Here is a 20,722-nt window from a genome sequence, read left to right on the forward strand (position 1 = left end):
TTTTCTAAAAATTCAAGTTTTTATTCATATTTTCAAACTTTTACTCATTTTGGAAAACAAAGTACCCAGGTGCATGAATAAGTCACAGTTATATCAGTATTTAAGTGCAAATATAATCAAAAGTTAAAACAAAAAAAAATTAACATTTATGATTAACAGAAAACCTCTGATCGTCCCTTGAACAATTTCAAAAGACAATGGAAATTGCAACTTTTGGTAGACATTCAGGAACAAGTATAAGATAGGCCTTTACACTGAACAATTGCATAAAATTAACATGGACAGTTAAAGAAACTTCTAAAACTCAATGTATTTTCTTAATGCTTTAAAAAACAATAAAAATATTGCATGAAGGATTCAACGAAATGATGAGTCATCATCTTTTGTTGCTTATTGCGATAAGTTAGTTTTCAACACGGGCTACGAAAACTGTTTTTCAAAGTCATACTAACACTTATATTGAGCATTCCAGGCAAATATATATCCTTGTTATGTGTAATATGCCTTCCCTTAAAATAAAGACTGTTGCTCATTTCATAACAGAAACCCAAACCAAGAGCTTAGCAGTAGCCTTTCATGTATCTCAGGGAACTTTCAACTTAAACTCATGAGAACCACACTCTTAAGAATCAAAGTATACAGTTTCTGGGGACTCCTTGCAACACTGATTTTATCAGCTAACAGTGAGCAACAAATTCAATTACTCCTTTAAACCTTAATTTTAAAAGCTGCCATTGCATGTTACATGTTGAAGCTAGTCAATAAAAACTTGATGTATCACGTTTTCTTCTACTGTGGCACAAGTAGAAATATCAAGTGGGAACTTGGAATTTGATATTGATTTCACATTGCGTTGCTCTCTTATTAAACCTTACCAGAATACCTCCAGCACGAGCTTTCTTATGGCACTTGAGTTTCGGGACGAAGCAGTTGCTGAACCACAAGGTCAATGTTTATGATGGGGTTGAAGTATAAGGCCCAGTAAAACAAGCAGTTGCAGACAAACTGAGGAATGACTGGCCAGAATATGGCAACAGCAAACCCTTGAGTTGACACTTTCCAGAAATGGCTCCACATTCTGTGAGGGAGAGTCCTGAAATTGAAGACAGAACATAATGCATAAGCCTGTAAAAGCTACTGTTCACATAAGGACTGTTAATGCAAACAATCTCCCACATAAAGTCATACCAATGAAACCCTCTGCGGTAATACATACAAACGACCTGCTGCCAAAATACTGAAAACAAAACAGGTGACATCAACAGGTGACAAGGAAACAAAACAGAGCTACACTGAAACCTGTGTCTGTGCCACTCTGTTGAGAATAGACTAGCCATCCGTGAACTTTCATGGCTTTTCCAGCAAAGTGAATTGAAAATGTGTGTATGCATTTTTACCCTTTATTCATATGGAGAAAGCAGAATGAGCAGAAGATAGACTGGATCACAGTACAGTGTGGAAATCAAACCTCTAATCGCACAGCATTTGACACCTGCCTCTCTAGTGACATCTCCTGGTCAATAAATAAGCCTGTCATTACTCTTCACAGCAGTGATAAATTGAAATTTGGGAAACACTACCTTGACTCTTGACTGCAAAATTCAGTTTTTGAATGTCTGAAGACAGCAGTCACTTGGAGGAGATATTTGTAGCTAGGCGTGTGAGAATGAGATCAGTCCTTAATGTGTGAGTCTGTGAGCATCACACATTTGAGGTCTATAAATGTGTTGGGTGGGTTATTCAGGCAGTTCCTTGATTGATGCTAAGGTTCCTGTGATCACAGCTTTATGCAGTCAGGAAGGGAAGCTTTCATAAGGGGACCCATAAAAGTTGGCTAAGCAATTTCCAGGTTTTTCCCGAAAACATAACGGCTAAAAGCATCTAGGCAAGGCCAATAATAACAAACAAGGGGCACAAATACATACTTGGAAACCTCTGGTGCACGGCTACATTAAGTGCCACTTTCATGTAATGAAAATGAAAGTGCCACTTAATATAATGAGATAATTGGTGAGAACTAAGCAAACGTTGCACATGGAAGCAAGTGGCATGCTTACAAGAGGTGGCCCTTTTAAGCTCAGATGCCAGTGCATTTAATGAAATCCAAAGTTCGATGAGCAGTACCTTAGCTCTGACCGCGCCCACAGCCTCCAGAGAGCGCAGCCCTCCAGCACGGACAGGAGCACGGCGTTGACGATGATGAAACGCGCCGTCCAGTAGTGAACAGACAGCCAGTCCCAGGCAAACTCAGCGATCAGCTGGTACGGGAGCAGCAAGTACTTCACCAGGAACTCTGTCCACTGCTTCCAGGTGGGGTCACCGTGCTTTAGGTGGAGTGGACAGCAAACATAATGATCCCAATTTATCAACAAATACATTTGATGGATTTTTGAAAAACAGTATCTCTTGTATGTACACATTCCAAACTCAGTGCATGAAAGCGTATTTTGCTGTTTGATGGTTCACATACAACCCAAACAGTAACAAGGTTAGTCTATCGAAAACACATCATACAACCAAGAATCATTAATAAAATGAGTACAGAATCCAGATAAGTGACCATGCACATGCACACGGTTGATCCCCTTACTGCAGCTTTAGGGAAGAGGGCATCGTCCTCTTGCTCCGCCCTCTGCCCAGGGCAGCAGGTGTGCAGGAAAGGCAGGAATGTTTCCGCGTAATCGAACAGGTAGAGGTATAGAATGGTGAGTCGAGGGGAATTCTTCAGGGCGTAGAGGAAGAACAGGGATTTACCTGCATTCACTGCCTGCAATGAAAGATTCACTGCATGAGAAATTGATGTACATGAACTCCCCGTGCATTTATTTTACATCCGTTCGCTGCAGTTGGTGGCCTGGAAGCACAGCCCCCATTTCTAAATAAAAAGAAATCTTAAGTGAGCTGCTCTTTTTTTGTTTAAAAAATTGCTATACATTTAGGATGAAACCACTTGTATAAAAAGTGGTTTCCTTTACATTTTTCTGTAAGATGCTTTTCTTTATCCTTGGAAAATAAATCTTACTAAATTTTTCTACTTTGCTATAAAAAAAACTGTTCTCTACAAAGGTGCAGAAAGTTAGGACTAAAGCCTAAAGACAAAGCCAGATAAATGAGCCGTTCAAATAATGAGCCGTTCCTAGGTAGAATTAGTCATGTCTCAGCCAGTTTGGTCAATAAAATTATGAAAGCCAACGTGCTGCCCATCTAAAATGAATTGCTAAATGAATCATGTGAGGCTTTCTAACTCCTGCCTCATACTGTATTAACATGTAGCAAATGTCGATAATGACCACTTAGTGCTGTAAAAGCGGAACAGGTTTGTGTCTTTCAGACAACCAAATGTACGCAATATTCCATTCAAGCCCGGCTCAATTCAACTTCCGCATTTCAATAATCAACCTACGGACCTCAGATGTGTCCCCCTTTTTTTTTCTTTTTTACAAACTGCTCTGCCGACTCATCAATACATAAATGTAAACAGTAACCCTCTTCTAATAGTAACACAGGCTGTTATGCTTTGAATCACCAGAATTACACTATAAACTGTACAATGACTGACAAGCATCAATAATGAGCCTGTAATTAAGTCTGTAAGTGTAATGCATAAAGGATGTCCTAGCACTGATAAAGAATACATAACAAATATTTAAAAACATTTAGCTGTTTCATAAGCTATGATATTAAAGAACTTTTAAATTCCACCATGAGGGGGCTCCAGTGTCTCAGAAACAGCTGCCTTCCCCGGGTTCACACACACTAGTCTCTACAGTTTACAGAGAACGGTGCGATAAACAAAAAACATCCAGTGAGCAGCAGTTCTGCGTTGAGTTCTGGATGACTGAAGATTGGAGAAAAGTTTGCCTGGTCTGACAAATCTTGAATTCTGCTGCAGCATGCAGATGGTAGGGTGAGAATTTGGCATAAATGACATGAATCCATAGATCTGTCCTGCCTTGTATCAATAGTGAAGGCTGGTGGTGGTGGTGTAATGGTCTGAGAAATGTTTTTTTGGCAAACGTACCACAAACATGACAGTGACTTCAGTCTACTCCTACTCACAGATCTCAATCTAACAGAACACATTTGGGATGAGGTGGAACAGAAGGTTTGCAGCATGAATGCATTTCTGAAAAATCTGCAGGAACTGCATGAGTCAGCATGGCACAATATCCCAAAGGAAAGTTTTCAGCTCCTTGTTGAATCCACGCTGCAAATATTTTAGGGGTCCTGCCCGGTGATAGTCTGTCAGTAAAATATTTACTACATTTCTCGCGTGATGAGGGTAAGAATACTATATATACACACACACAATGTACAGTATGTACATGCTCACACACACGCACGCACACACAGCACCTTTGTTGAAAGATTACTTCATTTAGATATGGGAGAAGGACTTACAGGCTACTGTACTATGCCCACCATCCTGATCACACAAAGTGCTGTTTGAGAAAATATATAGAATAGATGAAGTAGAAGGGTTTTTCCTGCATAGAAAATTTTGAGGCGGCCGCCTCGATCGAATTTTGTGCTACCTCCACAAAATTCTGACCATGTGTCACCACAAAAAAACATTACAAGGGTGTGACTGCAATTGCGGCATTACTCTGATAAAACGTTGTATCATAATCGGCACAATGCACCAGGAAAGGTGCAACCGAAGAAGAATGCAAAGCCACAGCTGCTGTATCCAAGTTTCCTAAACTACATCCTATCAGTCTAATGTTTTCAACTATTCAGTTACGGCCTAGAGAATAACCTATTTGTTTTAGAAAGAGAATTTGTGATAAAGACAGAACAGTCATCATCTGATCGTTACTTCCATTAAAAAGTATAATTCATCTGACGTTGATGTCCTGAAGAATCAGACGCTCAGTCAAAAGCAAAAAATATGCATATGAATTACAATTTCGAAAAACTATCCATATAAAGCTGTATAAAATGTACTATTCACATTATTAACACATTAATGTTGTAAACTAACTTGAGCACAATTAAAGATCATTTTGAGCAAGGAAAAACCCATCTGCCATCTCCTCTTGAAGTCAGCAGATAGGGTTGCTAGTGGGAGAGCATGTTTGGCTCGGGATTGGGAAAAAATGGGATAAAATAGGAGATTAAAAAAAAAAAAAAAAAAAATTTTAAGAACGAAAATAGTACTTATACTTCTCCAATACAGTACCTTATATTCCCAAAGATTCTGAGGTGGCTTCACTCCAAGAGCTCGAACCCTCTCCAGCTCCGCCACTACAGCCTTCCGGTGTGTGTGGTTCTCAATGCTGTATGGGTGCCTCGAGAGCTCCTCATCCCCCAACATGATCAGAAGTCTGTCGATTTCAATGATGATCATTACCATGCAGGACTAAATTCACGAGCAAGAACCAAATGACTCCCAATTTACTAACGAACCTCAAATTGTTCTAAAAATCAATTCCACTCTAACAAAACATATACCTTCCATTGACTTGCTCTCTTAGGAAATTGTCCTTGTATAGAGAGGCCCAGGGCCCCAAGTTCTCCAGCCAAAAGATAACTTCTTTTGCGGTCCATTTTGTTACAGGTTTATGAACTAGAAGATCATGCTCTGCCTCTCGGCTGCTCCAATGATACACCAAGAACATAACCTGCCAAGACAACAGAAAGGACTGAGATGACTTGATTGTAAACTGCTGTTTACACAACCTTCAGTAAATAACAGTTAAGGGGAAATGCCTCAAGTATCACGATTTCATACACATTACCAGCTTTCCAGAAATGGTTGTGGGTCAATTTTCATCTCATTCATGAAATGTAAAGCATAGATCTGTTGGTATATGTATGTTGGTTACAGCCATGTTCATGTTAATATTCACACAGATAAACCCAACTCTTTAAATTAAAATGTGAATATCAAATGAGCTAACTGTAGTTTGTTAAAACCACCAAATAATTATCAAAATGACTTCACTAGGTCAAACTCAGCATAATAAGATATTTAAAGCAACCATGCATCTGGATAACTGCTGGGAGAGGGAGAAACACTTACTGCCACACAAGTGAGTGCAGTAAGAACTCCAGAGAAAAATCCTCCTCCACCTCTTCGCTGGCCAGTTGACAACGCCCCTCGAGATGCCTGCTCATCCCCATACCTCTGGAAGGCAAGAAGACTCTGGGCTATTTTGGGATTGGTCTGAATCTCCTCCTTCCTTCTATGCACCACTTCAGAGAAAAATTTCTCAACTGCATCCCTGAAAATAAGCATGGGAGACAAGCAGGCATAAAATGCAATGAGTGAAACTTCAACTTTATATGTTATATACACACATACATACATATATATGCATGAATACACACACTATAAGAAAAAACTGTCAGAGACATTGGCCAAACTTTAGGCTTATAAACTGTTTGTAACATCACTGTGAATGAAGAGACCACTAGTGAGCTCAGTAATCGCAGAGGGCCTGGTAGGCCAAAGAAGGCCTCTACAGTTGATCACGCAATTCTTACCATAATGAATAAAAACCCCAAACACCTGTCTGACTGATCAGAAACACCCTAGAGGAGGCATGGATGTGCCAGTGACTACTGTCTGCAGAAGACTTCACAAACAGAACCACAGAGGTTAGCCACAAAAACAGGATGGCCAGGTTACAATAAGTATCTAAAGGTACCTGCAAAAGGTCTTGTGGACAGATGAGACCAAGATTCACTTGTATCAGGGTGATAGAACAAGCAAAGTTTGGAGGCCAAAAGGAACTGCCCAAGATTCAAAACACCCCCTCATCTGTGAAACATGGTGGGGGTGTTATGGTTTGGGCATGTATGGCTGCCACAGGTACTGGCTCACTTGTTTTCATTGATGATGTAACTGCTGATGGCAACAGAATGAATTCAGAGGTGTACAAAAGTATCTTATCTGTTCAAAATCAAGCAAATGCCTCCAAACTCAATGGATGGTACTTCATCCAACAGCAAGACAATGATCCCAAACATACCCTATCTGCCTATCCAAATCTAACTAAAAGCTAGCTAGTCTTCAAAGGGTACTGCGCACAGGGCGGCTTTGAACACTGAGCTTCGGACAATTATTCAGTATTCTGAAACCAGAAGTCCCAAAAGCATACCACCAAGCATGAGTTTGAAGAGCTAGTCTCCACTGGTAAGTGGCAAACAGCAGTTTTTTCAAGCCGAGTAACCGGACATGGAAACAGCTAACCTGACAAACTGGAAAGATGAAACAAATACGGAACAGACACAAATGTAAACAAAACTTACTACAGGGGTCATAACTGCTGCTAAAGCAAGTTTTTTACAAGCCAAAAGCTGGAAAATTCTTGACTGGCCAAGTCATTCACCCTATCTGCACCAAACTGAACATGTGTTTCATATGCTGAAGAGAAATATCAACCAAAAAACATGATTACTTTATATAACATTAATATTACGGTGCCCTGAAATGTGTGTGTGTGTGTGTGTGTGTGTGTGTGTGGGGGGGGGGGGGGGGGGGCAGACGACTATGTATAAAAAGTGCTGTAATTTCTACATGGTGAAACCAAAATGTAAAAATACCCTTTCATAAAAGCTAGGAATCTGCACTTCAACCACTTTTTTTCCCAATGTGAATTGATTCTAAATCTAAAATTGTGGAGTAGAGTGAAATCAAGGAAAAAAGTGCCTGTATGGGAGCGTGGAAACAAAGAAGCCATTACTCAAAACTCAACCATCTGAAAGCACATCTGAAGTTTTCAAGAAAGCATGAGAGTGATCCAGCTAAAATGAGGGAAAAGGTTCTGCCCTGAGACCAAGACAGTTTTGGCCAAAATAATTCATAATCCAGAAAAATTAGGTAACTTTCAAGGGGTCAGAATACTTCAGCAAGATTAGTTTTTACCACTTCATTTGTATTTACAACAGAAAATGAAAAAATTAAAGCCATATTAGCCATCTGAATTGCATTTTCACTTTCATCTATACCTTTGTTACCTAATACACATAAAAACGTATGTCTTATTTCTGCTACTACTTACCTCAGAAGAATATTGACTTTGGGAAAGCCCTCCCATTTCTCTCGGCATTCCGGACATTCATTCTTCCTCGAAGATTCCCACCAGAGAGCAAGGCAGTGTCGGCAAAAACTGTGCCCACAGTTCAGTGTTGTTGGGCTGACTAGGATTTCATAACAGCAGTGACACAAGAACTCGTGTTCAGAGATCAGACTGCTGGAAGCCTTTGGGCAAGGGTCAGAAATGGACTGAGGGTCCTCTGAAAATGGTCCAAGATCAGTGTCAACGTCCCCCTTCATTTGAGAACTGGTGATTGGGTCTCCAGGTGGACAAATTCCCTACTCATGAAGTCTGTCGAAGAAGTCATACAGAAATATGTTTTCATGCTAGGTACATTCCTTTCGGCCTGCTCATGGGATTGTTATAATTTTAAAAAAGTTAAAGGGTGTTCCCAATTAACTAATAAACTATGTTCACTGTAAACCTGGTTTGCCAGCTGCCATAAACTACGTTCACTGGTTTGCCAGCTAGCCCGTAAGTAAACTAGTGTGCAAAACCGGACTAATTTAAACTCGAGAAGTCAGCTCCTTTGCACGACTAGTTATGTTCCCATAAAATTAACGAATAAACTATACTCTGTTAAGTGGATTGTATGACATAGCTTACTTCAGTTTCGAAATCATTCGTTCACTCGGTAACTTTGCTAGCATGTAAAATAGCCAGCCGATTTATCTATCTAAATAAAACGCAAGGCCTGTTATCTAACTTAGCGAACTAACCTCAAAACGAAGCCTTGTGCGTCTTCTATATTTTTTGCTCGTTTGCAACCCTAAACGCCACAGATAGCTATAATTTAGCAAGCAAATGTAAGCGGAAATTGTAGCTAGCTAAACAATACAAGTTGATAAAAACGAATTTAGAATACCTGTCAATTCCATTTTGATTCGAGAACTCACACCTATGATATTAAACCACATTAAACGTAAACCTGAATAATGTCGGATTTGCAGCTGTGCTCAAATACACAGACGGCCTCCATCACCTACCTAACCAGCTCTCTGGCAAGTTGTTAGAGATATGATTGCAGACTGAATTCCATATAGGCACTGGATAACTGAAGTCTTTTTCGTACCTCGATGAACTGCTGTGACATTTGCTGCGCAGTTGACATACTAGGTTACATTAACTTAACATGCTCTCATGAGTTAACACATAGCTAATAAAATCACAGAACTAGCCAGAACTGCACTTCTTAGCATATCAGTCTACGCGAATATGGACCTATAGACTCATTACGTACACCATATCGTACTTTTCTGTGGCCAACCGGTGTGCTGAAACGCCATCGTCTGCTCACGTTCCATTGGTTATCAAAATATGCTAACTCATCTTTGGTTGGTTAACACTGAAATCAATCGAAGAAATGAACAGTCCTTTATTTTCTGGAATGCGTGATGATATCGATAATGTAGAAACAGATTTGTAAAAAAAAATAGTCGATGTTTTCCTACCACTTATGTAGGCCTACTCGAGGGAAACTTAAAAACGAGTATCTTTGATTACGTAAACAATGCATACATTCTGTAGCTAGTGTCAGTGCACCCACACAGCTATGCACACGGTGTGTTCTGCGTTCAAATAATATTACTTAATAAGTGGAAAAATATGAATTTGACAAACAGTTGAATCTCTGTTTATAAGATCGAATGTTTAATAAAGAAGAGAAATCTAGCTAACTCCCTCACTGTTTCCCACCTGCCAAACGCACATCCCCGCCTTCGTAAAACCACGTGCTTCAAGTTGAGCTCCGGAAGTGTTTGGTAATGAAAGGTTAAATGACCGAGGAACCGCAGAACTCTTGATACGTTTGTTTGTGATTCTGCAGGGATGGAGGTAACAAGAAAAAGTGAGTGCCCCATTTAGTGGAAGCAATTTGCTCCCAAATGCCACGTCTGCGTAACGTGATTTATTTAGCTAGCTAATCATTTTTTAGGCAATTAGCTAACTGCCTTGCTAGATGCCACACTTGTTCATGACTATCTCGCTAATGTAAATCATGGCTGTATAGCTAGCTAACTGGCGTTTACTGGCTAGCTAACGCTATTTGTTAAATCGATGTGTTGCTATACATTTAGAGCTGCACCGTGCACCTGGGTAAAGATAGTGGAACGGCTTAAGTTTATTTGAAATCTGAATTCCTTTGCAGATTTTAAGGAGAGTTTAAACACCATTTACAGCGCAATAGAAGAAGCAGATTTTCTTGCGATAGATGGAGAGTTCTCAGGTAAATCCTCCAGATACTTTTCAAAATATTTTCTAAAGATGTCGTTTTTTCATTGGCGAATTTAATATACGAATACAAATATGATGGGTTGCATCATGAAATGTTCTAATTGTCTAAAATCTTCAAGGTATCAGCGATGGACCCTCCGTTAGTGCGTTAACCAACGGATTGGATACCCCCGAAGAACGGTATCATAAGCTGAAAAAGGTAGCTAGTTTAGATTATTTTTTATATTGCCTATAACCAAGCTATCGTTAGTCGTCCTCGGCAACAACACCTTTCATAAAGGTCAGTCATTCAAGTTCAATCTTAGCTAGCGGTAGTTACATGGCCGGAGTTGTTACTAATTCAGCACAATGCGCTGACTGCCATTTAACAGATTCAGTTCAACTGTCTGATATTTCCATTTGTTTTCCTTCCATAATGTAATAAACATTTTGTTCTGCTTATTGTTTCTAAAGCATTCCATGGACTTCCTACTTTTTCAGTTTGGTCTTTGTACATTCAAATACGAACAACTGGAATCCAAGTGAGTTGATAATGTCACTTTAAACACCACTGGAAATGTAGCTTTTTAATTATTTTGTCACCACAATGACTCTTGTTCTTTTCACAGGTATGTGATCAAGTCTTTTAATTTTTATATATTTCCAAAGCCATTTAACCGGAGTTCACCAGACATCAAGTTTATCTGTCAGGTACTTTTGACTTATGTTTACAGCATTGTTGCAGAGAAATTGATGGGGCAAAAGTATGAATTGCATGCCTTTATTTCAGAGTTCCAGTATAGATTTTCTGGCAAATCAGGGATTTGACTTCAATAAAGTGTTCCGAAATGGTAAGTAGGAGATTTCCTTCAATTAAAGAGCTTACTTTATGCAGTAAGGGTTCTTGTTGAACCTGCTTTTCCTTAAACAATAGCCTGTACTCTTCTGCTGCAGGGATTCCATACTTGAACCAGGAAGAGGAGAGCCAGCTGAGGGAACAGTTTGAAGAGAAGAGGTCTCAGTCCAATGGTGCTGCATCACTGTCTTTCATCTCACCAAGCTCGTGCAAGGGCCCAGTTAGTGTCCCAGAGGAGCACAAGAATTTCATTAATAAAGTGGTGTAAGTATACAAGTGTAGTCCTTACTAAATAAGCCTGGTTTGTTGTCCGAATTTGATTTAAAAATGTTTTAATGTATTAATTTGATTACGTAGTTCCCTGGTATTTGAAGTTCTCAAGTGTACCAATAATGTTTTTGAAGAGGAAGAATGCAGGTGAATTCAGAATAAATTTTCTTGTTTGTACTGTCATCTCCTTCAGTTATACAATGTGATTGTATGATTGACAGGGAAAAGGTAGAAGCCCTGCTGGAATGTTCGGATAAAAGTGTGGAATTGGAGCCTTGCACTGGGTAAGGGAAACGTTAATGAGAGGACTAACTGTAAATTTGCTCAAATTTGCCATTTGAATCAGTCTAATCAATATAAAGAATCGATTTGTATGTTCTAGTTTTCAGAGGAAGCTCATCTATCAAACCTTGAATTGGAAGTGAGTATGAGTTTTCCTAAGGTTCTCGGTGAGATGACTGTTTAATTTTGCTTGTGCGGAATACTTGGACAGGTTACATGTAATTACAAAGATTACATATAATTCTTCTTGGTATAGATTTTGAAGAAATTACTGTATTTTAGTTGTACATGCTTGTTACACTCAGAATCCACGTGATGGCTTTGTGACAACAGTCCATCAACAATGTGGCAATGTATGTGACATGGAACATTATGGTATTGCTTTGATTTTTCAGATCATTTTTCATAGTGATTTGCTAACTGAGGAGTATAAATACACTCAATGGGTAAATGGGAGCAGCAGTACTATAGAAAAAGATAATTATAAAATGAGTGCCAATGGTGCAAGGAGAGTGAGATCAAACTGTGCGGTCAACACTGTCCACTATCCTGACAAATTATCCAAATGGCCTTACTGTTAAAGATAGTGCTGATATTATGGTAGAAAAGATTTGGGGTTTCAAGGAGAAATCTGAAGAGGTGGACCTCAGTCTGCATTGTAATTCTATCGACATCTTTACTGTCCTGTGACAAGCTCATTCTTCCACTGGAGGGGCAGAAAATGCTAGTTATGTCTGTTAAATTTGATTCAAGCCATTACAGCAGGGGTGTCAAACTCCTGTCCTGGAGGGCCGCAGTATCTGCAGGCATTTGCGGTTTCCTTTCAATCAGCAGCCAATTAAGGCCTGAGAACAAGGTGTGTGCGGACAATAAATTACTTGCGATGAAACACACCTAAAATCAGCAGACACTGTGGCCCTCCAGGAGTGGAGTTTGTCTGCCCTGCATTACAGGCAGCCAGGGAAGGGAAGCGAGAATCTGGGTGACTCATAATGTTTGGGACAAATGGGGTTTCATTACATTACATTACATTCATTTGGCAGACGCTTTTATCCAAAGCGACGTACAAAAAAAGCATAAGGACCAGAGTTGTGCCCTCTGTCTTTCATTGGCCAACTCTGGTCCTTATGCTGACGAACGCCAATAACAGACTCCAAAGGCAATCAAAAGTCTAGAATCAATACAAGATGCTGAAAGCTCTCTTATACTTGCAGTAAAGAAGACTTCCACACACGGACTGTATGATTACACTGAAACATATCATGTGTTGGTACATGACTTGTTCTGAGTCTTTCAGCTGAAGCTAAATTGCGTTTAGGCAAAACTTTCTAGTTACTGAAGTTTCAATAAATGTGGTACAAACTATAATTTTTGTTCTAGATGGTTATAAAATCAATAGTTTCATAAATCTCTCTTTCTGCTTTAGGTATCCTAAGGGGCTTCATGTGGAAACCATGGAAACCGAAAAGGTAATCTTACAGTGCATGTGATCATTGCTTTGATAAGTCGGTCTTAATTTTGGTAATAGACTATATGACCAAAAGTATCCTAGCGCACCCCTTGGTCTGCGGCTGTTTTTCATGGTTTGGGCTAGGCCCCTTAGGTCCAGTGAAGGGAAATCTTAATGTAGTGACATTCTAGATGGTTCTGTGCTTCCAACTTTGTGGCAACAGTTTGGGAAGGCCCTTTCCCATTTCAGCATGACAGTGCCCCCAGGTACACAGCAAGGTTCATGTAGAAATGGTTTTGTTAAGAACCGCGTGGAAGAACTCGACTGGCCTGCGCAAAGCCCTGACCTCAACCCCATCACACACCTTTGGGATCAATTGGAAAGCCAACTGTGAGCCAGGCCTAATCGCCCAATCAGTGCCTGACCTCATAAATGCTTTTTTGGCTGAATGGAAGCAAATCTCTGCAGCAGTGCTCCAACTTCTAGTATAAAGCCTTCCCAGATGAGTGGCGGTTCTTATAGCCGCAACTCTATATTAATGGCCATAATTTTGAATGAAATGTTGAATTGGATGTTGGGTGTCCACAATTTTGGCCATGTAGTTTATTTGCTCATCAATTTAAAAAAAGAAAAAATTGATGTGTGTATACATGTTTTTATCACACTATCACAGAAACTACTGACAGGTAGTATTCAGTTCTGAAAATATCTGCAGTTGTTTCACATGCAGTGAACTTTATTACTTTCGTCTGTATTTTTTCATGGCTGGCTGAGTTGGGCCTTTGAACTTGATGCATGTACAGTACCGTACTTGTACCCCACTTTCAGTAATGGGATCAAACATCACCGTGTTAATTTAACCAGACCTTGTTTTGTTGATTGTTATTTGGGTGCTTTGCCGACCCTTGTGATGTGCATTTTAGAAAGAGCGGTACATTCTGATCAGCAAAGTGGATGATGAAGAGAGGAAAAGGAGGGAACAGCAGAAGCAAGAGAGAGAGCAGGTAAAAATGGACAATACTTAGCGCTAAAAATGCCTAGTGGCTCATTCAAAATTTTAGTGGGAAGAGATAGATATTCTGTTTTTTGTCTCCTAAGTGCTGAAGCTGTGTGTGTGTGTGTGTGTGATTTGTTCCATTTTGTAGGAAGAGCTGAACGATGCTGTTGGATTCTCGAGGGTCATACATGCAATTTCAAAGTCTGTAAGTAAAATATTTGCTACAGTTCTCCTGAATTTCGAGGTTAAGAATACAATAGAACAATAAGTTTTTGTTTTTTCAATTCAACTTTTGATCATCTAATTATTTTTGGTAAGCATTTTTGTATTTGCAAGTAGTCACACTCCAGTGGAATTGGAAGTGCTAATGCTCTTCTCTCCCCTTGCAGGCAAAGCTCGTTGTTGGCCACAACATGCTTCTTGATGTCATGCATACCATCCACCAGTTCTACTGCCCATTGCCTGAGGTAAACTCTACATGACCACATTTATAATTTAACCTCGAGTGATTTTGACTTCTTTAAAGGGACAGTTCACTCTAAAATGACATTAAAGTATGTTTTCACTTAACTGGAGGACTATCTATCTATCCATCCAGATGGTTTTTCAGAGATTTGATGAATTTTCTAGAAGTGGTCGGTTCACCTTGAGACAGCGTGACTCTATTGACGCGTATTTTCGTGGCGCCAAAATTTTATATTTGAAAAACTCAACAGCAATTTCCAAATACAATGCTTCTGTTACTCACAAACATCCACAGAGCTTAATTTGTGCAGTTTCATCAAATTGCTTATTCTAACCGAAGTACAGCAACTGTCTATATCAGAGCTATGTTTGAGGCAGGCAGACTAGTATGAAACTTGATTTGTGGTGACGTGACATTTGCGGAATATGACAGTTTGTTGTAATTTCAATATAGCAACTTTCACAACGGCTGCAAAATTCATAGTTCAGATATTAACGGGTGTGAATTTGTCATAGAATGAAACACCTGTTAATATCTCAACCGTTAATTTTTTAGCTGTTATAGCCTATACTTGACCTGGTGAAAGCATGCCACGGCTCACCCCTTCATGCTGCCACTACTTGCCATCTGAGGCGCTTTGCCCACCGCTAACTGTTTTCCTGGGGGAAATCCTGACTTCATAGTTGCTTGAGGCTCGTCAACTCTTCAGTGGTCCAGGCTGTTTAGACTGGTCCAGGGTTTAAGCCCAGCAACATCTCATTGTCCTCTCCCCCGCCCGCACAACAACGTAAATTACATTTGTACAATCGATGCTAGTTATAATTATTTTGTAGATGCTTTGAGACTGCATTTTGGTACCTAATGCTTGGACTTCTTATTTACTCCTTGCATTAAATGAAAAACAAGGGCTTACTTTTCGCTGGTTCACTTAGTGAGTCGAGTTCACACCTTTGAAAACAGGGAGGCTGAGTAATTTGTTGCGACTTACCTTTGAGCACTTCAGGATGTCTGGTGATATTCACAGGTGGCATCTGCAGCTAAACAACAAGTTCTCCAATTAGCAGGGTATACCTGACCTCATTGCACTGTGGTGATTTCCTGGTCAGTTAGACAGCTGCAGTCAGTGTGCACCAGCTGTGCAAAAAGTGCCGTGGTTCCATTGAATTGTTCTTCAGTGCAATGGCTGTACAGCACAGCTGGTGGGTTTCAGAGTGAATACTACTTGGCTGCATGCATTATGGGGGAATGCACTTCTGAACTGATTTCCGTGATTGTCAGGTATACAGATGTGATTACCTATTGTCAGGGAGCATGAAGAAAACTTTTGAAACTGCCCTTCTGAATGTATAGATGGCAAGCTACATCCGAGTTGCATTATGAATGTGAATGATTATGCACAAACAATGTTTTTATGTGTAAGACGTCTAAAAATGAAATAATAAAAAAAAAATTTGGCACTTCCAAAATAAAGCTTCAATATCAGCTACTAAATGCAACCTTTATTTTGTTTAATTTTCATTTGTTTTTTCAATATTTTTGTCCCCTCCCCTATCTCAAACATATCAATATTTTTGTTATTCCAGGACCTGAGTGACTTCAAAGAGGTTACCATGTGTGTCTTTCCTAGGTAAGAATATTTAATCTTGCTTCATTTGTTTTATTTTGGTTTTCATTCCCCACAACCTAATTGATTATTTATTGCCTCTCCCCCTTATTCTTCAGGCTTTTGGACACAAAACTCATGGCATCTACACAACCATTTAAAGTAAGGCTCTTGCGGTTTCTCCACATTTGAACCCTGTACTGTTGGGCTTTGGCTCTTGTGGAGTCTCTTTGACCATTAGTACCCCTTTTTCAAAACAAAATAAAGCAATGACCTGGGGTCAACCCACGTTGACCTCGTTACTCATCTTGGTTCGCTGACCGACTCTTGATCTTCTTGTGTTTTACTGTCCCTAATTTTCTGAATCGATCCTCCAAGTCTTCCAACTGCCCTCCTGCAGAAACAATGTTCAGAAACTTTTTATATAAATGATGGCAATCGTGTATTTATGTATATTAGTACAAAGCTCCTTGGGAATGATCTTCATTTTTGCTAGCTAGATTCACAGCTAGATTCACGCAAGAGGTTTTTCTCAGTTGTCACGGGTAAATATGTAATGGGGAATATTATATAACAAATATGTTACTTAAAATACTTGGACATAGTTTTTACCAAGCATTTGCAATATTTGGAGCACATCATTGGGCTATCGATTCAGGACTTAACATGCTAGGTTAAGCCAGCGTAATGGCAAATATATTGTATCGACTAGCCAGCAGGCTACCAAGCTGTATCAGCAGGATAAAACTGAACGTGTACAGAAATTAACACGCGGACCCAGGTCGTTTGGACGGTGAGGGCCCAGCACTTGGCTGTGACAATAGTGTGGTGTGAATGGCTCAAATGCGGGTTGAACCCGGGTTCAGTATCCCATGTCATTCCAAGGTTTTGTGTGTGAAACGGGTATAAGTGGTAGCAGTAATTATTTTGCCTTAAATGCTTTTTGTTCATTTGTATAAACTATTTTAGTTATCTTTCATTAAGGTACATGCATGTGGCCAGACTAAAATTTGTAGGAACTGTCCTTTATAAAGGATGTGGTGATATATCAATTTGCCAGTCAAATTCAAATGATGCATGACTATATAAAGAATCTTAGTCGAGATTAGTTCTTTGTATAGAGAATCACTGAATATACATGAATATACCAAAATGAATGAAGTTACAAATATGCGATTACATTTCTCTGTAGGAGATTATCAATAACACATCATTGGCAGAACTGGAAAAGCAGTTGAAAGAAACTCCTTTCAAGGCCCCAAAAGTCGGTAAGAAATCATTGGACAGTGTTGAAAATTGTTTAATTTTTGGTGTCCTGCATTTAATAAATGCCTTTTATATGTTTTTGGCTACCATAGTCCTCAAATTAAAGATTTTGACAATTATTGTATTGAAATCATTTTTCATGTTTGATTTATTCCAGAAAGTGCAGAGGGGTTTCCAAGCTATGACACTGCTACAGAGCAGCTCCATGAGGCAGGCTATGATGCCTACATCACTGGCCTGTGCTTCATTTCCATGGCCAACTACTTGGGTACTGGGTTTTATTTTTAGTTAATGGACTTATTCTGGCCATTGGAGCCAATCTCTTAAATGATGACTAGTTCTTGAGGATCATCCTACATGTTTTTGACACTTCTTCCTCAGGGTCCTTCCTCACTCCACCTAAGGGGCACATATCAGCCAGGTCCAAGCTCATTGAGCCCTTTTTCAACAAGTAAGTTTAATTCTGGAAGCACTCTCTTATCCTTTGGTTTTGTGACTATTTGTTCTTAAGTAAATGTTTTATAGCCTGATAATGTGTAGTAGATTGTATTCATGCAAAATGAATTTTGAAATGAGGTATGCTGGGGCTACTGGGTGGCCCATCCTGTTAAGAATGTTCAAATGTGTGGATGGGCCTCACGATCAGTTTGGCTCCCACATGAAGCATCTTCCTCTGGTTCATGTCTGTGAGCTCGACTTTGGAACTGTGGTGTGGTGAGAAGCAGCCTCCAGGGTTGAGAGGACATGCTTCGGAGGAGATGCTTCATGCTTGTCTACACTCTGCCAAGTCAATAGTGGAGGGTGCGACAGTGATTGCTGGTGGGTACAACTGGGCATTCCAAAATGGGGAGAAAAAGCATGAGGAAATGAAAAGAAATGAGGTGCACATATAGCTGTATACTCTCAGCGGAGTGTTCTTAATGGCAAGGAGGCTGGCCTAATATGAAGTGTGCCTCATTTGCAATGTTTTTTTTAGATTACTTAAGGAGCAAGTAGAATCGTAGGCAAACACCGCTAGAGATAGACAAATCAGTAATAACCCACAAATCACACTGTAATACTGTATCGCCAGGTTTTATAACTGATAGGACAATTCATTCTTAGGACGGGATATAATTGGCTGCTTTTGGCTGGACAGGGTCCTGTAGTATACAGGTAGCAGGGGAATTCTGGCAGGGTCCTTGAGAATGATTCACTGGCACTGACAGAAGCAGAGGGCTTCAGTACAAGGAGAGCATTATTTATCCCTTAGTCAGATGCCTTTGTCTAGGAACCCTTTCACAACCCTTCGCATGGTCGCATGTTTACTGAAGCGATCCAGGTTTTGTACCTTGCTGAAGGGCATGATGGCAGCGTGCCACCAGGGAATGACAGCTGTGAACTTCCTTATAGAGGAATATCCTCTAATATTTGTGCCATGCCTCAGTTGTGTTGGAGCTTTTACATTTTAGGCTTCCTTTCTCACCAAAGGGGGGCAGCAAATTACTTGTAATTACATCAGCTATGCTTCAGAAAGAATGAATTCTTGTTTAGAATCATGTCTAAATGTTTTAATGGAGAGGTAACCACATTGTTGACTAAGATTTCTCTGTATTTCTCAAGCCATTGATGAAGCTCATAGGTCAGTGCTTTTCACCATTGCTTGTTTCTGTTGAAATGGTTGGCTACTAGCTCGCAAGTTTTGCCAAAAAAGACTTGTGAACAACTTTTAGTGTCTTCATTGTACTTTTATTTTGAAAATAACTTCACACTCATTTCAATATTGTTTAACTTGAAACGGTCATAGATGAACAGTGTCTGCATGGAAAGCAGAAATAACTTGGGGATTTGACTGTTTGGCAGTAAGCAGCAGCTGAAAGGATTTGCTGCCTAGATGAAGCTGCCACTGGCAATGAGAATTGATTAGTGCTCAGCTTTTAAAAGGAAGCTGAGGCTAGTATCAAGATAAACTAATGAGCTCTTGATATACCTTCAGCCTGTAGTATATTTCCCAACCATTTGCTGTCATTTATTGTCAAAGTGCAAATTAACAGCCTTAATCAATTTTTATGATATGTGGACGTGGTCTGTTCTGTAACCTGATGTGGTGCAATGACAAAAGTCATTTTGGTTCATCGGCCTTCTGGAATTTACAAATTGAAGATGTATTTCTTGTTTTGTCCTTTGGGCTCTATCTTCAAAGTAATGGGCTGTTTTTACTGGTCTTCCAATACATTTTAAAAGCATGACTTGGATCAAAAATCTTCAAATGTACGCAGTGAAAGCATGACTTGGATCCAGAATTGTCCAATTAGTGATTCGATGGAAATGTTGTGCTTTCTCTTGCTGTAGGCTCTTCCTCATGAGAATCATTGATATTCCATACCTCAACATCAGCGGTCCAGACTGTGAGTACATTTGAGATGTAAATCCGCCCTCTGAATTGATTGATTTTTGGAGTTAACTACATGCAATGTTGCCTGACCATGTTGCCGTGCACAACTGTGGTCCTCCTCCTACTCCTCCTCTGCAGTGCAGCCAAAAAGAGACCACGTCCTCTATGTCACCTTTCCCAAAGAGTGGAAGACCAGCGATCTCTACCAGCTCTTCAGTGCCTTCGGTGAGCTGCACTTGATCTACACAGGGTCCCTTAACATTAACACTGTGACCTCAGTTACTCCCCCTTCCACCCATTAACTTCCTTTTGTCCGTATTTTCAGGAAACATACAGGTTTCCTGGATTGATGATACGTCCGCATTTGTGTCATTGAGTCAGACGGACCAAGTGCAGATTGGTAGGTGCAACCCTGCATTTTTATTTCTCATTAGTGGCCTCTGTCTTTGTTGAAAAGTTCTCTACATAAGAACTGGAAACAATGTAGTGTTTCATAACAGGGTGGCAGATACAATGCAGAATGTAGTCTGTTTCCCCTCATTGTTATTAAAGCACTACAAATTACCAGAAAATTGGCATTTCTGAACCTCGCATTGAACTCTGGTGTGCACAAAATTACACTTTGACCACATTTTCTGCTTCTATTAGTAAGCCAGTTCAGTGGTTATAAGAACAGCAGTGGATGTGGAAGCTTTTCATTCAGTGCTGGAATGCTGGAATCCATGGAAAGATTTGGGGGGGTTTAGTCACTTTTTTCCCTTTCGTCTGCACAAGTCAAAGTAGATCTTAGCTTTTTGGTTTGTGTGTGCACAGATGGCTTTAATTCCATTAGCTGGGGGGTTGGTGATGCTCCAGAAAAGCATGCTTGGAGCTAAATCTGAAAGGCACATGTATCAGATGAA

General features: G+C 39.9%; 2 protein-coding genes across 9 annotated transcripts in view; one reads left to right on the top strand and one right to left on the bottom strand.

The window, feature by feature from the left end:
* Positions 1 to 15,638, bottom strand: LOC118219752 (bifunctional apoptosis regulator-like). Of its 7 annotated transcripts, XM_035403133.1 has the most exons (9): positions 15,566 to 15,638; positions 11,143 to 11,245; positions 8,010 to 8,336; positions 6,026 to 6,227; positions 5,455 to 5,624; positions 5,183 to 5,327; positions 2,591 to 2,767; positions 2,125 to 2,324; positions 1 to 1,093 (listed from the first exon to the last, which is right to left on the bottom strand). In XM_035403133.1, the coding sequence occupies exons 3-9, from the start codon at positions 8,282 to 8,284 to the stop codon at positions 901 to 903; spliced, it is 1,362 nt and encodes a 453-aa protein (XP_035259024.1). In that variant the 5' UTR covers positions 8,285 to 8,336; positions 11,143 to 11,245; positions 15,566 to 15,638; the 3' UTR covers positions 1 to 900. The 7 variants fall into 7 exon arrangements, with proteins under 7 accessions (XP_035259024.1, XP_035259028.1, XP_035259025.1 ...); XM_035403137.1 differs by lacking the exon at positions 11,143 to 11,245 and having other exon boundaries at positions 15,566 to 15,586; XM_035403134.1 differs by lacking the exons at positions 11,143 to 11,245; positions 15,566 to 15,638 and adding an exon at positions 9,741 to 9,829.
* The window catches only part of parn (poly(A)-specific ribonuclease (deadenylation nuclease)), a 25,422-nt gene continuing 14,452 nt past the window's right edge, over positions 9,753 to 20,722 (top strand). For both annotated transcript variants that reach the window (XM_035403129.1, XM_035403128.1), the window contains exons 1-21: positions 9,753 to 9,891; positions 10,192 to 10,269; positions 10,397 to 10,476; positions 10,731 to 10,798; positions 10,886 to 10,967; positions 11,047 to 11,107; positions 11,211 to 11,376; positions 11,604 to 11,666; positions 11,765 to 11,803; positions 13,091 to 13,133; positions 14,038 to 14,118; positions 14,260 to 14,316; positions 14,501 to 14,578; positions 16,161 to 16,204; positions 16,300 to 16,342; positions 17,373 to 17,448; positions 17,604 to 17,714; positions 17,828 to 17,897; positions 19,778 to 19,833; positions 19,959 to 20,045; positions 20,146 to 20,220. In XM_035403129.1, coding sequence (XP_035259020.1) covers positions 9,873 to 9,891; positions 10,192 to 10,269; positions 10,397 to 10,476; positions 10,731 to 10,798; positions 10,886 to 10,967; positions 11,047 to 11,107; positions 11,211 to 11,376; positions 11,604 to 11,666; positions 11,765 to 11,803; positions 13,091 to 13,133; positions 14,038 to 14,118; positions 14,260 to 14,316; positions 14,501 to 14,578; positions 16,161 to 16,204; positions 16,300 to 16,342; positions 17,373 to 17,448; positions 17,604 to 17,714; positions 17,828 to 17,897; positions 19,778 to 19,833; positions 19,959 to 20,045; positions 20,146 to 20,220 — 1,477 coding nt within the window. In that variant the 5' untranslated portion in view covers positions 9,753 to 9,872. The remainder of the gene's footprint in view (positions 9,892 to 10,191; positions 10,270 to 10,396; positions 10,477 to 10,730; positions 10,799 to 10,885; positions 10,968 to 11,046; positions 11,108 to 11,210; positions 11,377 to 11,603; positions 11,667 to 11,764; positions 11,804 to 13,090; positions 13,134 to 14,037; positions 14,119 to 14,259; positions 14,317 to 14,500; positions 14,579 to 16,160; positions 16,205 to 16,299; positions 16,343 to 17,372; positions 17,449 to 17,603; positions 17,715 to 17,827; positions 17,898 to 19,777; positions 19,834 to 19,958; positions 20,046 to 20,145; positions 20,221 to 20,722) is intronic.

Source organism: Anguilla anguilla, chromosome 2 (assembly GCF_013347855.1).
Source record: "Anguilla anguilla isolate fAngAng1 chromosome 2, fAngAng1.pri, whole genome shotgun sequence".
NCBI lineage: Eukaryota > Metazoa > Chordata > Actinopteri > Anguilliformes > Anguillidae > Anguilla > Anguilla anguilla.